The sequence below is a fragment of the Sparus aurata genome, chromosome 7 (assembly GCF_900880675.1).
Source record: "Sparus aurata chromosome 7, fSpaAur1.1, whole genome shotgun sequence".
Taxonomy (NCBI): Eukaryota; Metazoa; Chordata; class Actinopteri; order Spariformes; family Sparidae; genus Sparus; species Sparus aurata.
In genome coordinates, this window is record NC_044193.1 from 21,601,229 (window position 1) to 21,622,885 (window position 21,657).

A 21,657-nucleotide genomic window follows, 5' to 3' on the forward strand; every position below is an offset into this window, starting at 1 on the left:
GAGCCCCAAAGAGGCTGCTGTGCAGCAACAAATGTTAAACTGAGCGAATCAATGAGCGCAGAATGGTGGATGACCCATTTGCACAATGGGTTCGATCTATCATCTCTGTGTAACCTTGGTGTTTCCAGTTGATATATTTTTTCAGTTCTTTATGGTCCTTTTCATGTGGATTGTTGAGCGTGACAATGGTCAAAATTATCTAAAGATAGCTGTGATTGTACTCTTCATTATTCAGTTGTTATAGTCTAAAAGGCTGTGGAAGCTTTTATGCCATTATTTGGAATGTATTTAATCGTTCATGTGCTTAACGACTGGTGGAAGAACAGAATTTGAAAATAGCCAGTCATCATGATTTAGGGGCCATTATATGCATTTGGCAATGAAGTTTGTATTTTTCTTTTTTCTTTGTGTAACCCCCGTGCAAAATATGTTCCTCACTGGCCACCATGGTCAAAGAAACCATTTGTAGCCATTATCTCCAGACGGTATCTCTTGGCAGTAGCAGCTGCCTTGAACTGCTCTCGCTTTTATATGTTTCCACCGTGTAAATAATCTGATTGGCCACCGAAAGAAATCCAAAGGATAAACAGTGCACTCGTTACAGTCCATTTGTTATACACAAACGCTTTTTGTCTTTTATCTCCTCATCAAACTCAAAATAATACACATGTTAATAGCGGCTATTAGAACTATTAAGCTGCCGTTATTATTGTTGGTATTTATATCGTGTACGTGCTTCAGTCAGCGGTAATTGCGTTTGAATTAAAACATCACAAAAAGTTTTGATTTAAGTTTGATGATGGCTTTGTAGAATCAATCATTTGATACAGAAACACAGTCTTTATTCCTCTGGTGGACCAGTTTCAGAAGGACAGACAGTGTCATGGCGAACAGATGCAGCTTTCTGTTTGTTGTGGTTAATCACACATATAAAAAAGACTTTGTGTGTTTAAGTGTATTGGCGCAATAAAAAGCTACTATAATCACAGGCTACCTATTTAACAAAGAGTGTCTTATGAACACTAGGATCTGTTTACTCGTTCCTCAGCACACGCCACACCATTCACCTCTGTCCTACTGATGACCTAACATCTAAGCTCTGCATCTTCCCTGGAAACACACCTGCACAAAAAGACCATTGAGAGAGTGAAGACAGGCCAAAGAGCTAAGTATGTACTCAAAGCATACAGAAGAGAGAGAACTTGTGGGTAGTGTTTGATAATTGATCTGAAGACCTGTTACTACTGTATTCACATAATAGTTCTCATATATATACAATTCGTCTGTTTGGCTCATCGGATCAAACTATCCGTACCCCGCTGCATACAAACAGGAACACACATACACCTGAGCAGGAAATCCACGGTCAGGCCTTGTTTATTTATTTGCTGAAGCAATCTCATCAGAGAGTCACTTGGCGCTGCTTTGGCCTTCTCAAGCATCATCATCATCATCATCATGTTCATCGTGTGTAGGGCTTGACCTCAGTGTTAACCCTTGGAGCCCTTAAGAAAGCCATTGCTTGTCCTAGGCACCGACCCATATATACATGCACTTAGCCTCCAAGTCACTAGAGACTTTTCACTTCTATGCTTGGGCCTGCGCCCACGGTCTGTGTGTGTATTTATTTGTGTGTGTGTGTGTGTTAGTACATATGTGTGTGGTCCAAAAATGCAGAAAAGCTGCAGGATGGATTTGCAGGGGGATGCCTGAATGGCTATTACACACGAGTATAGATATAAAACAAATGTATTCTCTAAAACTTGTGTTCTCCTCATTTTCCTCTACGTCTAGCCACTTTGAGCCAGCTTGAGCGTCCTGTACATATATTTGAAGTAACAGAGAGAGAAGGAGAAAGAGAGAGAGTAGAAATGAAAACCTACTAAAACCCCTCTGTTTATGTTGAAATATGCAAACGGTATAAATATTTAGTTGGACCCCGATAAACGATATGCAATTTACTCGCCAGTTATCCGTCGTCACGTGACAATATCTCAGTGGCTGCCGTCCAGAAAAGCCCCTGGCGTGATGAGAGATCCCCTTCTCCGTGTTTCCGCGTCCTTTTCTACCTACCTAAAGGAATTCCTGGTTTGAATTAGGGATTCATATTGGCACTTGACAGAGGAACAGACAGTGTGGTCTGGAGTATGTTTCTAAATACACAAATTCAGTTTGCAAGGGGAAATGGAGATATGAAACATATGACATTGCTGAGCTGAAAAGCCAGTGCCAGATTTATGTAGTGCATAAATGTAAACATTCATATATGCATAGGCTGTGTAGGCATCTCGTTCAGCTGAGGTATGTGAAATGAAAAGTATCCGTGGCATGACCTTTGATTCGATCTATATGCCCTCAAGTCAAGACCCTAAATCTTATTCCCATAACCCCCTTGCTTGCTGAGAGGCAATACGTGTCATGGGAAGAGGAGGAGATCATTAGAAATAAGGCAATATTATTTTTCTTCCTGCTGCCACGTATCGATAAACTGCAACCTTTATCAAAATGAAGAGGGAGGACGTGATATATCATTATCTGAAAGGCATGCCACAGCAGCTGCCGATGCTGTGTAGGCAATCCTCTTAGGCCAAAAGGTAGGGTTATTTATTGGGCCTCAACCCTGTGCCTGTCACAGCATCTGCTGGCAGAAGATCTATTGGCACACCCTTATTCACTTATGATTATTACTGATCATCTGCCCAAATGACTTATCAATAAAGCGAAGGCCAGGCAGATAATTTATCTGTATGGTTCTGTCGATATCAAGTTCAGAGTCAATGGCCTTAAAAGGATAAGGGGCCTTGGACGTCAGGTGATGAATGGTTTACATGGCTGCCATGAAAATATGACCCTTTTTAATAAATTTGCAGAATCCTGCTCTCTTCCGCCTCCCTTCGCATTCCTCTCACTCTCTTTTTCATGAAAGTATGCTTCAGCTCCAAGGTTTGTTTGCTGACTAAGTGCAAACGTCACCTGAGACATCACCTTCTTACAGAGAAAAGACATCAAACGCTACAACTGTCAGGGTGTATGAATACAAACATTTGAATCCCTCGTTTGTACCAAGTGTATGTTGTGCAGCACCTAGGCCACACATGTCTATGCAAGACCTGTGAATCAAAAAGGACATTGAAATGATGAGACAAGCCTGTCTGAGGTCAACATAAACCCTGCCAGGATATTTCACTATGGCATTTTCTTCATAAATCACACAAAGACTCTTAGGACACACAGGGTCATTGCTCGTTCTGTAAATACCAGCCGTTTGTATTTGACAAGTGGCCGTGACTTTCCAGAGACGCACAATAGTTCTGAGTGTTTGCCTTCCAAATCTAACCTTTGTGCACTAAGCTCTATCTCACCAACAGTTCTTAGTTCCGTCACAGGCCGCACCCTGTGTAGACCCATCTGGATGTAGGGTTGGGTAACAGTGTTAGCTTTAACCTGGTGTGATAAGTGTCAGGCTACCTTTCCTCTTTCTAATGGCATCACATGCATTCCTTTGGCATCAATTTCTTTTGCTTTTGCCAATGAGCTGTATAATTTTCTCACATTAAGCTTCACAGCAAAGTGGAGATAAGGGACCGAACAGTGATTACATTCATAATTACCTTCTTTATCAGCTAAGACAGAGAAAGAGAGGGAAAGTTTAGTCCCAGCACTCCCCTTTATGTTTGTCTTGGCCAAAGCACCTCAAGTCTTCCGCTTATTAAAGTCATCATAAATATATTCTATCTGATGGACGCCCAACTTCCTGGTATTTAACAGTGCAAATTTCGACCCCGTTTCCTCCTCTCCCGCCATAGTCTCCCCACCTCCCTACTTAAGCCCTTCGAGCAACCTCATTGTTGAGGCATGTTTTTAAGAAGTCGTAGCTCTGGTCTTGTTTTGGGTCAGCTGTCAAGGCCCCTATCTCTGGGAAGTCCCGAAATAGCCCCATTTTACACCCTTTTAAAGGACATGCAAGAGAAAGGTCTTGGAACCACAACCAGGCACCGTCTTGACTTGATGCTAAGAAGCAGACCGAATCAGACGCGTATCCTTAGTCAAACAATCTGGCAGACTCTGGCAGGAACGTGTAAAGGTTCTTTATCACAGAGTTAAAATGATAGCACCAGACCCCAGAGAAATAAACACTGGAGACTTGATATCCCCACTTCATTTTCTTCCTTTTTTGGGGGCAGTCATGTCGTTGCATTGATTTTAAAGTGTTCCGATCAGATTTGCAAGTATCTGGGAGTCACAGGAGTCAGATCCATTTGTTGAGATCATGTTTGACATGATAGTTAGCTCCGATTTGAACGGCTCCAGCAACGAGAAACAGTCTCGCCTTTCATTTTTCTCTTTTTCCCGCTTGACGCAAATACGCTTTCTCTGCAGTTTATTATTCAACACGACCCACAGTGAAAGACTGCTTCCTCTCCCATCTTTACGTCAAAAAGATCAATAACCCGTCCGAGGCATCGCCACCACAATGAAGTCCTGTCAACGTGCCAAGAAGCTGCAAAAGTTCCCAATAAATGCGTAGCAAAACTTTCAATTTGTGGCTTTCTTGGTGTGGCTCTTGCAGCCAATGGGTTGTCAGTCAGGGCCCTGGTTCAAAAAGCCCTGAGGTTTGTTTGCTGCTGGTTCTTTTTGGAAACTTGTGGCTTTGTGACATCCGCAGCCATCCATTGGGCCGTGTTGCTGTATTGCCTCATATTATCCAGAGTTGAGGAGAATTGTTTTTGGCAACAGAACGCTAACATTTTCCTACGACGCAAAACCTCCAAGTGGAGCCCTCTTCTTCTCTTGAGGATGATGATGAGCAAGCTTTGTGAGGTCCTCTAGTTGCTATGGCTACTCACTCAGCCTTCTCATTGGTGAATTTTATGACTAGAATATCACTGTATGGTCCGTTCTCTCAAGGTTTGACTTGAGCTGTACATGAATAACCACATATGCTTTATGGGCTCTATACGGAAACCCCCCTCGGGGCATTTCTGCTGTTTTTTCACGTTAAATGAGTTCTGGAAATAAACTGAGCGGGATTTCGCTCCGTCATGTGTTTTAGGCTGTGACAGGTCTTGTAAAAACAATGAGGCAGTCAACTCACTGAGTGTCTCTCCCCACGTCGTGTTTTCTTTTGTCCGCTCGGTCATCGTGGCATGTCAGTACGCATGGTGCTAACGTGTTGTTGAAAAACTCCTGACTCTGTCCAATAACAAAAGCTGCGCTATGAAAAACTAATAATGGCGGGGCTTTCCCTCTCTCGCCTAGTGTGAAAGCACACAGCGCAGACATGGTGAGAGACACACACACACATACACTTTTTATGCATACCCCTAATGAGGGTCTGGACAGCTCTCGGTGGAAGGATTCTGCAGGTGGCTGCACTTTCATCAAGCCACGACTGGATTTGTTTATGTTTGAGGTCATATGGGCCAGAGAGAGAAGTTTGTGTGCCCAGACACACACTTACACACACTTTCTAATTACCCTCGCTTCAGTGTTTTCTCTTTTCCATAAGACATATTGACATGTCAGCGTTCAGCAGGCTAGATACAGAACAAATGGACAATTTTACCTCTCACTGTGTGTAGTGGAAAACCTATCCCTCCCAACATAGGCCAGTCTCTATTTGGACCTGTCTCACCGACCCAGAGTAAAAGTCACTTTGAGATGATGGTGACACGTGCAATAAATCATAGCACGGCCAGTCGGTAGCCAATCACATTTTCCTTCCCTAATTAATAGCTTATTTATTTGGTTGGCAGGTCCTGCTGCAAGGCTATTCTCTGTGCTTTTCTGTCTGTCTGGTGTGTGTGTCAGTGTATGTGTGTGTGTGTGTGTGTGTGTGTGTGTGTGTGTGTGTGTGTGTGTGTGTGTGTGTGTGTGCGTGCGCACAGTATACCAGTGTTGAAAGAGCAACTCCACCTGCCTTTGTGTTACAGTTATTATAATCACTGCACAAGCCCTTGCTTTTCACCGCTGGAAACCCTGTTTACCACTGTTCTTTAAATGTTGCTTAAAAAACCCCCAACTATTTTCAACAGACAAACAATTTAGATTAGAATTACATAGAATTCAAAGCCAGGAAGGTTTATAATTAGCATTTTCCTGACAGTCAGCTCAGTGTTTCTGGACCCGAAGACTTGAGGTTTGGACGGTAGAAAGCCCACAGCGGCCCGACCCCCCACCTGAAGCTGAAAGACATTAAGGCATCAGTAAAAACCACTCATGTCTGCTTGCATGTCTTCTACAGTTTTAGGTTACTCTTGCACAATTTGATACACACACATATTTACACTTGGCATGCAGCTGAACAGAGCAGGGGGAAAGTCCAGAAATTGTCCTATAGTTGTTGAACGCCTGGTAGCATTTTAGACGGCCCAGCCAAGCTGTTGGTTTTGTAAACTGTTGCAGCTGGTCTTGTGCATTACAAGAAAGGGGAAGTCCTCTCTCTCTCACTGTTACTCACTCTTTCTCTCTCTCTTTCTGTCTCTCTCTCTCTCTCCCTCTTACGCTCTCTTTCTATTTCTTTATCTACTCTATCGCCATGTTTAAAGTTCACATGCATGTTTTTTTTGTTGTTTTTTTTTACTTACGGAGCAGACCCATTAATCCTAATTGATCTTTCCACAAAACTAATTTACCCCACACACAGGGGTACATTGAAGAAAAACAATGTAAAAGTTAGTCAAAAACAGAGAGAAATAAGTCAAAGTGTTTGTTTTATTTTCAGGCTACACAGGCATCTTATAACCATTCTCTCTTGTTCCCGCAAACCTGCGTATGTGCATCCGTGGCTATTCTTCCCAAAGAGCAAAAGCACGTCTGAAACACAATACATAAACATACACACCATCTTTAGAGAGCTGCAGAGGCCAGAGATCTTATCTACTGACACATGAATCTTCATGCCGCAACTGAATAACAATTTCAAACCCGATCTGCAAAGAAATCAAAGAATCCTGCACACCTTACATCATTCGTACTGACTGTAGTAACAACTCTTGTCCGCTCTTTACTGAGGGAAAGCGATAAACCAGACTCATTTGCTTTGTTAGCGCATTTGTTCATTCATCATGGCCACACATCAGTTTTTAATGAAACTTGTGTGTTTTGTTTTACACATCTACAAAATAGGGACTATACCTGCAACGCTTATCCGATTAATTGTCAACTTTTAAATGAATCGGCAACTATTTTGATAGTCGTGTAATCGGTTCACTTAATTTAGATATATTATGCTCATTTTCAGGTTCAGAATGCTTGATTGCTCGAAAAACACATCAGTTTTCTCAAACTGTCTGGTGCTGCAGCTGTCTGAAACACTCTGTTTTAGCTCCTGTCTCTTTAAACCCCCTTCCCTCAGCCCATTCCCCATTCAAGCTTCTTAACTGTGAATATTTCCTGGTGTCTTTCTTCTCAATGACAGTAAACTTTGGGTAAATCTTTGGGTTGTGGAAAAAAACAAGACACTCATGATGTCATCTACAGCTAAAACCTTGATTGACATTTTCTGACATTTTCTAGATTACAACTAATCAATTGATAGAGGAAATAAATGATTGATTAATCATCAATGAAAACAATCGTTACTTGCATCCCTTACAGTTACAAGTCCAAACGATGTGACAAATTGCATCGGGGAGACTGCAGCTCCCGAGGGGATGTCATGTTTACTGTTGCGTTGTTTGAAACTGATTTCAGAAACAGGATGCTTCTGTAAAGGTTTAGATGATGTGTAAGTAGGCTGAGAACACTGTTGTAAGTATCTGTGGCTTAATTGCTCCCATTTGGCAAGGCTGAGAAACAGATCCCCTGACAGCTTAATGTAGGAAACCACGGCGTACGGCACATGGGTGCACATATGGCCCATCTGGCTCACTGTTTAGCGAGAGGGGAGATAGAAGAATTGAGAGCCAGCTTCTATTAGCTACTTGGTTTCCATTTAGTGGAGAATTAATAGCGAGAATTACAGACAAACTTATGGACCTTTATCTTGAGGTGCGTACGAGTGCCCACATCCATAAGCTCACAGGCACAATTCATCATCACTTCCTGTGAATCGGGTCCTTATATAGGAAGGCGCATTAAAGAAGCTGCTGTGCGCCAGAACTCAAAGAAAAGCTCCACAGTTTTCCACAGCAGATTCCACAGCAGATAAATGTCTCTTTCCCAATCGCGGTGGGCCACACCGGTTTAGGAAATACAAACTTTAATATGTCAGCTCTTATATAAAGGCAGCCAGTCTTGTCACAACACCCAAACAACACAGCTACTGTTAAAGGGCAGATGGGGAGGATAGGGCGCAGGAAAAGGGAGGCTCAGATACGCTGTGTGTCTGCGCTTGAGGAAGTTTTATAGGGCTAATTTCACTTCAGCTCAGTAAAGTGCCACGCTGATCTCCACCACCCCGCCTAAAACGGCTCTGAAAACAGTCTGCATCTCTTCTTTGATGCTCACCCGCCATCAATGGGCTTCAGAGAGAAAGACGGGGAGAGACTCTGGGTTGCCATTATATGTGAAATGCCCTGTCGTCGCAGCAGAGCAGCCCCATCTCTTCATCATTCCCCGACTTCCTTCATTTCCTCTGGCAGACACTGGGAGCATTCTACCACCCATCTGCCCCCAGTAAATATTGCTTGAAGGCTTAATTATAAACACACACACACACACACACACACACACACACAGACACACACTCACGCAGACACACAAACACGGTCTCAGCAAAATTTCCTGCAACGCTGAAGCGGAGAATTAACGTCAAATCTGTGGGGCATTCATTCATCAGAGTGGGTGTGTGTGTTGTGTTATGTTTGCCTCCATGTGTGTGTGTGTGTGTGTGTGTGTGTGTGTGTGTGTGTGTTTTTGTGACCTCTCCGACCATTATGATATCCCTCCGGTCACATTTGTAGCCCAGAGGGTCTGTGTGATGAACTGTGAACACCCTGTGCTCGTGTCATCAAGCAGCTACGGTCACAACCCATGTCTGTATTCACTTTTAATGCTTTAATAAACAGGTATTTGGAGAACGGGGTGGATTGTGGTACTACAAAGCACTTTGCAAATACATTTTTACATACATGATTTTTTTTTTTTCTAGCAGATGATGAACGACCATGAAGACGCCTCCCCTGACAGCTGCATCAAAAAGGTAAGATTGTTATATCTGTAGGATTTTACGACCTGTGTCTCCGTCCCTCTCCCCCGCATGACAACTATCCTGCTGGGTTTTACCTACACATCATGAAGTTGCTGTGAGAGTAAAGTTTATAGCACAAAAGTTGGGTCTCATTTTCTATATTTGTACTGGCAGCTCTTGCCGTTTTACCGGGTACACAATTATGCAAATGTCCCATGTTGGACTAAGATTTTGTCTTTAAAGGCTCATACCAAACTGGAGACCTCAAATCTTTTAATAGGTTATAGTTTGAATAATATTTGTGATGGTTTTGTTTTGTGTGGCTCGATGTGTGTGTGTGAGTGTGTGTGTGATAGCGGTTTTATTTAAATGTTTTCCTGTGTGTAAATAAGGATTATCAAATGTTATGGATGGTCCCTTTTCCCAAGTTGGGAAGTTGTTCTCCCGACTTCAGTGTGTTTATGTGCGTCATGTCAGAATGTGGGAGCAACACGGAAGTCGTTTTGCATTTTCTTGCTCAGAGCGTTTAAACATCACAGCTGTTTCCAGTATTGGAGTGACAAGGAAGCGCAAAGGAGAAAATACAAAGACTATACAATACATGAATATGTCAAACAAATTATCATGCCAATGTTCATTTTCGTCCGCCATGTTTCAGCATCTTATGGCGTCAACTCAGCAATTCGTGTACCAAAATGTTCTACGACTTTCCAAGTCGTTCATGTGAATTTTCCGGCAGCACATGAATACATAGTAACTACCTAAAGCAGCTGCTTATTGTGCAACATACATAATCTGCATGCTTTGATTAATGCACCTAAGTGTCTTCATTGATATAACTGAATATCCTTATGAGTATAAAGTTTGCTGAGCTTTCTACAAAACATATGAGTGATGAAGATCAAAGATTAAAGGCTTTAACAAATAAATCAGCTTTTTAACACTGGATTCACTGCAGAGTGCATGAACTTCATATGATCAGCATTCGGTAACCCTCTCTTCACTCTCTTTACACACACACACACACACACACACACACACACAGTGGCCGATACGTCCCATTGACCAGTCACTGACCACTTTATGAGGTGATAAATTTATTGAGGAGGCTGGGCAGTTTGTTTTTACGGCCAGTGTCGCCAGGTCAAGACAGGACGGCGAGAGAGTTCATGTCCACCTAATGGTCCATGAAAGAACAATGGCTACAGCAGAGTGGGCACTCTTTGTGAAAATGACCGAAGCCACGCAGGCGTAGCTCCGACTCAAGTCAATGGCAGGGCTGCTGAAACTTAAATCAATGGCTGAAAATGGGACAGTCGTAAATGATGTGCATTTTTTTTTTTTAATCAGATTTGAGTTTTAGAGGAAACCAAACACCATTATTGACACTGTTTTGAAAAATGTGATTGTTTTTGGTTTTTTTTTGTTTTACTTCAGAATTGATTGGCTGAGCTTGCAGTACAATAAGCATCAGTATAAGATGGTTGAAAAAAAGGTTTTGAATGCAAACATTTCTTTACATTTCTTAGGCGCAATTTGATTAATGGTGGTCGACAAATGGAGCAAAAAACATTAATCATGTCACGTTTTTACTTTAGCAATCTATGAAAATTAAAACTGAGATTTGGATTTTGTCTCCTTTGAGCTTCTTATCTTACATGACAGAAGGACCAAAACATCAGGAGCAGAACTAATGGTAACTTTCAATGTGAAATCCAGCTCCCCTTAATAAAATCAGTGTGTGAGTGGAGAGAGCGTGTGTGTGCAGAGACACTTCAACCTTCGCAAGACGTATTTCACCTCAAATCTCTTTTGGCGTAATTTACAATTATGGCCAATTTGGTCCTTAGAAAAACAAAATCACTTAAATTTCCTCATTTGCATTTCAGGTCAAGGGTCTCATTGCCGTACCAGTTATAAACAGGCAGGCATGCAAATCACCGACTGCTCGGTTGATTTGAGATCCTACATTAGTCAATGAGCTTATTTTAAGAGTTGACCGCAGATGGTTTGGGCTGGTCCCTGTTCCCCACATGTTCGTACAATGTGGAAAAACGTACACGGTTTTATAAACTACCTAACCACCTTCCATATGAGAGTGGTCTGTGCACTCGCTCATGCATGCGCACACATTTTCACACTCGCAAGTGCAGAAAACGCGCATACACACATCACCGACAGAAGCGTTGTAGAAGTTGTAATACACACATTCACACAGATGACAGAACCCAGATATACAGTGCACTTACCTACAGTACATAAAATACACAGACACACACAGACACACACAGACACACACACAAGCACACACACACACACATGCACACAGGCCACATCTCATTATGCAGAGTGTGAGTTGCGGTGGGCCCTCATCGGGCGGTGGCAGACCACATGCCTGTTATGAATATGAATGAAATTATGCATGAGCCATTCCTTATGACATGACTCATTCATCCACATCGTGCAGTCGCGCACACACACACACACACACACACACACACACACACACACACACACACACACACGCGTGCACAGTACATGGGTGCACACATAAACACACACATAGGCACGTAAACATTGACTTCTCCTGCCTCCACTGTGTCATTACCATCGCTATGCTTGATTAAGGCAGAATGTTAATTGAGTTGTAGCTTGTGAATAAACTAGTTCGCTGCTGAAAGGTGTGTGTGTGTGCGTGTGTGTGACTGTGTGTCTTATTGCTGCGCTTTACATTAACAGTAAAACTGATCTGTTGTTATGTTAATATGTGTTACAGTTGATATAACGAGAAATATCTATTTGCAAACAACTGATAAAGTTGCTGTAAGCTTTATTTTGCTACTTTTTTAGTCACAGATTAGTTTAGAGAAGGAAGGCTGCATGAAACTGGCTGGACACACAGATTGATTATTGGATGAGATGACATGTACAGTATAGGCACTGGAAAACATGAAACACTAATGTTTTGTTTCTCACTGTACATATGAATTCTATACTCATATTTAAGTGACGTTCCAAAAAGCAAATTTTATGACTGGAAAGAGGCAGAAGCTACTAGAGCCCGGCTGACATATTGGTTGCCCTTTGTTGCCAGCTGATAAAGGCCGGTCACAAATCTAACTGTGTCGGTGTACATGTTATCCAATGCGTGCTGATATGAACTTTTTTACTTTTAGAGATAGTACTGCAGAAAAAGATGGTTGAAGTAATTCATAATTGTTAAAATCCTGGGTGAAGTTTTCTGTTTTAGTGCACTTATGTTGTTGACCATGACGTTTATTAATTCATAATAGCACGTATATCCTACTTATACATATGCCTCAGTACATCACATTTTTTTACTCCCTAATATGATTATCAGCACCTGCCCCAAAAATCAAGCATTGGTCGGCCTCTAGAAACCACTACTAATATATTAAATAGGGTAGTCATTCTATAACAACTTTGTATAATAATATAATAATAATAATTTCTGGGTCAAAAAGTGAGTCACAAAAGGATGCAATTCAAAGGTCCAGACCAAGACAGTAGCATAAAAAGTTTCACATGAAGGAACAAGTGACTGACTGACTGACTGACTGATGAATTTAGCAATGCTCAGTAACAGAACATGTGCAGTCAGTGCTCAAAAAGTCCACGATCCTAATTTCATAATCGTAGATACTTATCCAGTAATCGAGTTTAAGGTGTCTCTGTAAGTCCACTAGGATGTCGGGGCAAAAACTTTTCGAGCACTTTTCGCCAAAGTGTTCAAGGAATGACATACATAATTTGTCCAAGGTTGCAGCTGCTGATGATTTTCTGAGTCAGTATTCTCTCTGATAAAATAACTTATAACAATTTTACGGTGATATTAAACCTATTAACATGTGTTCACACTTTCCACGCGTTAGCACATTCAAACTGACCACCATCACGGGCTCATTCCACGCTGCTGAGTGAGTGTGAAGAGCGGGGGGCACTAGTAGAGTCCGGGTTAAGGCGAGGGATAAAACGGAAGCAAAGATGTTATTGTAGCTTCACAAGCCCACTTACTGAAAGCTGCCCAGAGCTTACAGCTATGTGTGCATGTGTGTGAGTGTGTGAGGTTTAAGGCTTTGGACTCATATCCTGCGCTTGCTCAGACGTGGATCGAGCAATATTGGCTTACGCACATGCATCTTCACATCCCACCCACGGACAGAAAATAAAAAAAAGATGTGTTATCTGAATCCCCTCTCTGCTCATTTCATCCACCGTCTTCCCCTCGCTCTCTTTCTCTCTCTCTCTCTGACAGACAGCATGTTGTTGGAGCTATAGATTGCTATCAGTGGCTATTGGCGATAGGATCGGGGATTGTTTGATTTGGTCTGGTCCAGCCACACAAAAAAGGACTCTCTGTCTGTTTAGCTGTCTAGGCCCTGCTTACGTATATTCTCATCCACACATTGAATATACACTTAAGTCTGTGTGTGTGTGGAAGTTAATGGGGTATCGGAGGACTTGTGGGTTTTTTTTGGAATCTTTGGATTTAAAAGTGGTTACCAGATAGGGAGCAGGGTTAGAGAAAGAGTCTGTGCTCTGTTGCATGTGTGGTGTGTGTGTGAGTGTGTTAATCCCCATCTTCAGAGGAGCGCCGCTGTCCATCCCGACGTGTGTAAACACTCCAGCAGATCAGATGGCAGATAATGACTTCCAGATAGACACCCTCCATTCAACCAGCAGGGAAAATCAATGAGCACTGATTGCTTTTTTCCCAAGACGATCATCTCCCCCCGAAGGCTACTATCTATCTCTCTCTCCTTTTCTATCTCTCTTTCTCTCAATGTCTCTGTCTCTCCCTCTCTCTCTCTCCAATCCCCATTCATTCACCTCTCAATACCACTGAGATTGAATCAATTCACGCTGCTATTCACAGGGGATTTACCGTGAAAAAAAAAGAATACAGCGGAATACCTCTTTAAGTCCGTGTCAGTCTGCCTCTCTTATTTGTGTGAGTGAACATATTTCTGATTTATAGATAGCGCCACATGTCTTGCTTTCTGTACTCGACAGGGATGTTCTTCCATGCTCCTTCGGTCAAACTTCAAATGTGTGTTTTTAGATGCAGCTTTATTTGTAAATGGGAAAATGAGAGGGGTTGATCTGAACTCTGACCTATAAGTAGATTTTTCCCACTCCATGTTGAAAGACTAGGGCACCAAATGGGGGTCAGCTGTCGTGACTCTACGTGTGTGTGTGTGCATGTCTGTGAGCACGCAGTTTTGTGTGTGTGTGTGTGTGTGTGTGTGTGTGTGTGTGTGTGTGTGCGCGAATATTATTTTTTCCAATATCAAGCTGGGGAATTGAGTCTCTAAATACGCTAGCTAAATGACCCTAAATGTATGAGGGCTATTATGTGGACAGAGGGAGGCTCATGGGTCACAGAAGTGATCCAGTGCTCCGGGCCATAGTTTACCCCCTGCCAACAGCACCACGCTCTCCCGTCCCTCCCCCCTGCTTAAATAGGCTCATGATTGATTGATAATTATGATAATTTGTTTGAAATGATTATCTGGATATTATAATCACTGCCACCCCGGTGCGCCACGGGGGCAAGTCATTTTTCATAAAGTGAACGTCACAAATGCCCCCTGGTTACGGGGTGACTCTGTGTGCTTGTGTGTGTGTGTGTAGGTGTGTAGGTGTTTATCTGTTTGTGGTGGTGTGAGTGCCCAGGGCTTGGCAGTGGGCTCCCCAGGGCCATGACTTGACTGTGGAGGGATGAGCCAAAAGAGCAGGAAATGGCCTGAACACACACACACACACACACACATAAACACAAAGCCTATACTGAAAGTCTATAAAGTTGGATTTTACCAAAAATATCTCTGTGAATTCCACAACAAAACAAAACCACTAGACCACACCGTGCTTATTTTTGTAGACTAATCCTCCATCTTTGGTTTTAGCACGGTGCAGTAATAGCTGACATCAGAGTGCAGCATGGGAGGCTCTTCAGAGCTTTTGGGATGGCCTTCTAACAACCAAAGGCAGATGTCGGTTATTGTTGAGCATGGATTTGTTTAAAGCGATATTATGTTATTTGTCTTACCTCGAAATAACAGCTTCAAATCATTTCGATGTTCCAGTGTCTCAGCCTCTCTGGTGTCTCTAAGTGTGTAAAACGGGGACAGTTGGGCCTTGGTGGAGGTATGCACTCAGATGAGTGCCACTTTAGTTGTACATTGAATGTCTTGTGGATTTCCAGCTGTTACTCAGATGAAATTAGCAATTTGATGACATCACTTGGGTTCTGGGACATTGTGATTTACAGTTGAAACTTTGTTTTCAGACTTTACATAGATAGATAGATGGATAGATAGATAGATAGATAGATAGATAGATAGATAGATAGATAGATAGATAGATAGATAGATAGACGTATATACAGACAGACCAGTTTGTCTACCCAAAGTGAGAGAACTTTACTGGTATGAATTACTTCATGTCTGCTCGGAAAACTTCCAAAATGTTCCATGATCAGGAAGTTCCAAGAAAACATCTTCTTGTCATTCTCAGGCAGTGAGCAAACACACCGTAGCTCCAATCATCCCGTCTTCTCTGTCATCTGAAGGAAAAGAAGGGGAGGAGTGTCAGACTGTGTGTGTGTGTGTATGTTGGGTGTGGCGGTGGTGTGTGTGGGGGGGGGGTGAAGGAATAATATTTGCGGTTTTCACTTTGCCCCGAGATGACTTAATGATGATTTGGGTCCCTTTCTTCTGCTGGGCAGGGTTACGTTTTAATGGGCCCTGAGTGACATGTTTTCATTTGGCTCCGTAACCTGCCCCCCCCCCCTACCATCAAGCACCACCATCACCACCTTCTTCCCCACCCCCTCTTCAAAATATACACTGCCAAATCCTGCACTGTGTTGGGTCAGACAAGGAAGAAAAAATAAAAGTGGTTTAAAACCGGAGGTTGTCAGCACTGAGCCTCCATGTAGTGTTTGTGTGGTAGGTTACAGAGGGACGGGAAGCAGTCCGACGCAGACAGACAGACAAATATGCAGAGATTTAGCTCACATGGTGGAAATCATGTATGTTGTGGAATGTTTGGATCCCAAGACAGGATAATCTTTCAAAGCATACCTCCTAACATCATCCTGTTAAATTCTGGCTGAGCTCAGCTGAAAGACTACTAAAACAATCACCGCAAGTTTGAAAGAAGGCCACTAAAGTTTGTAGAGGTGCTCCTCAGCAGCGTATGGATCAATATCACCGGCGTCAAAGATCCATCTCTAACCAGAGCAAGACTATGCTGTTCATCTGTCTGTTCAAGATGGTAAATCTTCTGCCGTCTGAGGTGCCAGCCACTCCATGCAAGTCCAGGTCCCTCCCTCTGTGCTCTCTCACTCACTTCGGAAAGTTAAAGCGACAAGTGACCAAAATTAAACGCACTGTAACCTGGAATGAATGAAATTATGGATTTCCCTGCATGCCCTCAGAAATTTGACCGGTTCCTCCTTAAAATTACTCAAAACACGCCTTGTTTGTCATGCAATTACCTCCTTCTAACCCATTCAACAATTAATCATTGATTGTGTATGGATTATGCTTAAGGAATGGATGGAGATATTTCTAGTGATATTTTAACAAGTCAAAATTTTTGGAGCCAACTTTCAGACTTTAAAGTGAAAATGATTTGGAACTCAAAGGTGTTTTTGGAGGAATATTTCTTTAATGCGTCCATAATCCCCGATTGCATTAACAGATTCATCTGTCCAGACTTTGTCAGTCAATAGCGTTGATCTTTGTAAGGTCACATGTTCCGGACAAAGTCAGGGTTGTTGGAGAGGAGGTGGGGAGTAGGAGGAGAGGTGAAGACAGAGAGAAATGGTCTTTCTCTCTCTCTGTCTGTCTCGTCTGTGGGAACTGTCCCAGCTATGGTTACTGCAGAATGCTGTCATTATGCCTCGCGAGGAGCATTCACTCAAAGGCCACGGCTGTGTGTCGCAGTGTTCATGTATGTGTGTGTGACTGTGAGCAGCCGCTTTTAACTTGCAGTGGCACTTTTAATTTGTGTGTGTGTGTGTTGTGCATCCAGTGTGTGTGCATGTGTGGGCCCTGACTGACGCATCTCTGTTGTTATCGTCGATCAAAAAGCCGACGTCACAATGGAGTGAAGCGCTGGGAGAGGAATTCAAGTGGGAACGAGGGAAAGAAAGAGTGGAACAGATAGAGAGACAGAACGAGGGGGCGAAGGAGAAGCACGAGGTGATCGGAGGCACTTTCACATCAGCTGGCTCCCTGACCTCCCTCTCTCTGTCTCTCTCCCTCTCTCTCTCTCTCTCTCTCTCTCTCTCTCCCTCTCTCTCTCTGTCTCTCTCTTTCTCTCTCTTTCTGTCTCTCTCTTTCTCTCTCTCTGTCTCTCTCTCTCTCCCTCCCTGTCTTTCTTTTCTTGCGCCTTTCACTCTCTGTCCTTCCCTTATTCCCTCTCTCTCAGTCTTTGTCTCTCTCCGTAATCTCTCTCCCAGTGGCCATTCCCACCACATTCTCCGGGGTCACCCAACAAAAGGAGGAGGGCGATGGTCTTGACAGTTGCGGGGGCTGTCATATGAGTTTCCTCGCACACATTCATGCACGCACACACATTCACACATTTAAAAATTTTTTTTTACTATCTGTATCAGGACATTCTGCTGCTCCCTTATTATCACCCTCTCCAATAAAGAGTTCTCCTCTGGAGCACTTTAAATGGAATACATTTTGACATATCGGGTCTTTTTTTTTTTTCTCTGTTCCTGTGGATAGCCTGTCAAACACAGGCTGAGATGAAGTAACACCTTGGTTTTATAAATGTTTCGCATTTGGAGAAGTGTTTTACAGCAGAAACAGCCCAGACAGGGTGATGTCTGGGCTCACCATTTTTTGTTTGTACTCAGTGATCAAATCCATTGCAGAAGAGGGGAAGACGAGTAGTATTAATAAACCACGATCTAAAGCAGCCTGAAAGTTCATTTGAACACTTACACGTCACACACTGGTGTAAATTTTTCTTTAACTCATACGATTTCCTAACCTTAGTCCCAGTGCTGATGTCTTGGTGAATGAATGGACATTTTGAAAGCATAAATATTTCTCCTATTTAAAACAAAACTTGACAATCTTGACAGCGGGATTGTCAAGTTAACTACTGAGGATTCATGACGTCCTAATGCTCATGGGCTTACAAAGCGACACAAAAGACACACACATGCACTCTGTCCTGTCTGTCAAGAAAGCAGTGAGTCCATTAAAGCAGATAGAGTGAATGCGCAGGGCCGGCTGGTCAAGCATTGGTGATAATAACACGACGACCCGCATGCCGTTGCCGCGGAGACCCAGGAGCCAGGGGGGAGGAGGAGAACAGAGAGTTGTGTGGTCCTGCTTGTCAGAAATATTTTCACGTGTCAGACCAGGGAGATAAAGGTTCATCTGTGCGTGAGAACGGCTGGCTGCGTTTGAGGCTCCGCATCACAAGGGGGAGTGTTTTTGTCTTTTGTGTTCGAGAAGTCCTAAGTCACACTGTATCGCAAACAAATCAACCTCAGATGCTGCAGCGAACGAGATCTTGTACAGAATCTTATATTAATATTGCCGGACCATCAGTTTAGAACTTTTCACAGAATATCTTAGCATTTGACGGCAGAAAATGGCTTCTTTTTACACGCCGCATCTTGGTCTTTGCCGCTATTTTCCTCAACACTTCATTAATCAAACCGAACAGGGGAAAGACCAAAGCCGCCTGAGAAACAGAGGCGGCACAAGAGATGGTGAGCTGCTGAAACGCCAGGACCTTCATAGAAAGATGGGCAAAAGATGGAGTCCGGCATATTGAGTGAGCGTCAGTAAAGATGGAAACCCTTAGAGGGCAAGAGACAGCCGGAGGCAGGGGGATGGGGGGGCACGACGGGGAGGAATGCCAGAATGCCCAAGAGAGGAAAGAACTGCCAGGCTGGTCACAGACACAGTCCGTCTGGGGAAGAGAGACAGGGAGTGGGGGTGAGAGGCTGGCCCCGCCAACACAAGGTCATGTGAAAAAAGATCCCCCTTTCTCCACCCACCCACCCACCTACCCATCCATCCATCCATCCATTCATCCGTCTATCCATCCTTCCATCTATCCATCTCTGTGCCTGCAATCACTCTGCCCCCTTGAATATTTTACGTAGACAAAACATTCAAAAATTGTTCTGGAAAGAAAGAAGAGAAGAGGAGAGAGGAGAGGAGGGACTGGATGAGGAGATGGCGGGAGACAGTGGAAGTGTGTCTGGGCGTAACAGGTCTTAGGGGAGCTTTTAGCCATGGAGTGGTAAGTGATGTGCGCCGTGTGTTGAGGCAGCTCTGGTTAACTGTCATCGCACTTCCAAGGAGAGCCTCAGAGACACACAATCACGAATGCACGTGTGTGTGTGTATCTGCTAATGTGTTTTGGTGTTTGTTGGGCCAGAAAATGGACAGCTTGCTTTATCAGCTACATTGGCAAGAGAGTTTTAAAATCCAGGAGCTACTTTAACTAAAATCACGCATAAATTGATTTTTGTAACAGGACAAATTAAAATCAGAGTTAAAAAAAAACATACCTAGTTTCTCATACAGTGAGATCCAGGATCCTTAAGTTGATCTTAAAGAGAATACACATAAGTCTTTACATTAAGGAGGGGCAGCTGCTGCTCTGATAACAGCTAATGCAAAAATGAATAAAAAGCAGCTCATTCCTCACTTCTTAAAGCTGAATTGATAAATGTTTAATTTGTTTAACCTTGAATCGAATGTTGTCTAATGTGGAAGTGGTAGCTTGAAGTGATAATTATCAGCTCACTCTACAACTCTGTTTTTTTAAGGATACGTACAGGAAAAGAGAACCAGTTTGAAATCGTCCCATCAGTCTCAGTTATGCAACTCTAAGCTTATCGATTGTTGTAATCCATGCTGGCATATTATTCTGACTGTTGGGTGCCAAAAAAAAAAAACTGTAATTGTAGTGCCAGTCATAGTGTCTGTAAAATCATAATTTCAAGTAAGAGTGTACAAACCAACAATATGCTAAAACATCTTTTATGAAACATAGAATCGGCACTTTCCACTGTCTCTTACGGAAGGTAAATATCCTGAAGTTCTAACATTAGCATTATATAGGTAAGTTCAGCACTATTTTTTCACACAGAAAATTCATCGGGAATTATTAAGAGAATTGATAAAGAATAAGCAGAATGCATAATGGCATTGGTATTAGTAAAATCTCATCAATTCCTATCCCTACTTTTTTCTCTTTTGTTTGATTTTAGACAAATCCTGTGCGATGCAGGCTCACAACTTGTCAATACACTGGCTGGCACAGTGGATTAATTTAGTGACTAAATGTGGCTCGATGAAAGTTGAACATCTCGCAGTTTGTTTGTTTTTTTTTCCAGGAGCTAAAAGCACAGTGAATATTGAGTTTTGACAGGAATGTGGGATGATAATGAAGCTACATATCTATTAGATGTGTAGGTAAACAGCAAAAGTTATATATCAGCACTTTATCCCAGTGTGCATTTTACTTTTTCGTCTCAGTCTGTAACTGCTACAGTCTGTGTTGGTCTATTTCTGTTAATACAGTTCTGGCTGCTCTTAACTTGGCTCGATTCTCACAATACATCTGGATTTACGTAATTGTCATGATCCCACGCAAGTCAGAGGAAAGGGGCATGAAAATGTGCATTTGAAACAGAGCTAAAATAAACTCAGCCAATCTTACCCTAATAGATGTTTTTGTTGTCCCTAGTTTGCACTTTGTGGCTGCTTGAATGCAGAACAGTGTTTCATATAACAGTTTTTGTTTCACAGAATTTTTCTATACAGGTTTGTGGCTGCAGTGATGCTTTAAGAGGCGATCACTAGCTTGTAATTCAATCTGCGTGTTGTTGATGACGGCCTGTTTTTGTCTCCCTGCTGGTTCAGAGATTTTGAACATAAAGAAATGTTGGCTTTTATGGTTCCTCAAACAATGAGTCACAGCATTTGTTTTTTCTATAGTCGGCGGTATCAGTACCTGTTGCTGCAAATTAGGATAATCCAGCCTCAAACACATTCTGAAAACCAGGGTTTCTGTCCTCTCTATCCCTACTTTATCCTTTATCCTCACTTCCTTCCCTCTCCCCCTCCTTCCATCCCTCTCTCCTCCCCTCCGATCTCGACTGAACAGTATGGTCTTTGACTGAGTCTTAATCTTCATTACAGGGCATTAGTCCACTGGGGAGGCCCTGTCTCGTCTCCCCACAGCGCAGCCTGGCACTGTCCCGCAAGGGACGTCCCGCAACGGCACAGCGCAGACACCCTGCCAACCCCCGTCGCCCCCCCCCTCTACCCCCACCAGCTTCACCTTGGTCACCCCTTCGCTCAAATGAACTGTTAAATAAACGGCAGGCCCTAATCCACGTGAAGGAGCGGGGGTGGAAGCGGTGGAGTAGGTGGCGAGTCTGGTCAGGAGAAACAATAGAGACGGCCCTGGACCCCTCCATTTAAAGCAACCATCAATCATGC

At 43.0% G+C, this 21,657-nt stretch overlaps 1 protein-coding gene across 11 annotated transcripts in view; it reads left to right on the forward strand.

Moving 5' to 3' along the window:
• prdm16 (PR domain containing 16) overlaps positions 1–21,657 on the forward strand; it is a 186,140-nt gene that overhangs the window by 89,468 nt on the left and 75,015 nt on the right. For 10 of the 11 annotated variants that reach the window (XM_030423124.1, XM_030423132.1, XM_030423129.1 and 7 more), the window contains exon 3: positions 9,095–9,145. In XM_030423124.1, coding sequence (XP_030278984.1) covers positions 9,095–9,145 — 51 coding nt within the window. The remainder of the gene's footprint in view (positions 1–9,094; positions 9,146–21,657) is intronic. The other variant, XM_030423125.1, reaches the window with a different exon arrangement.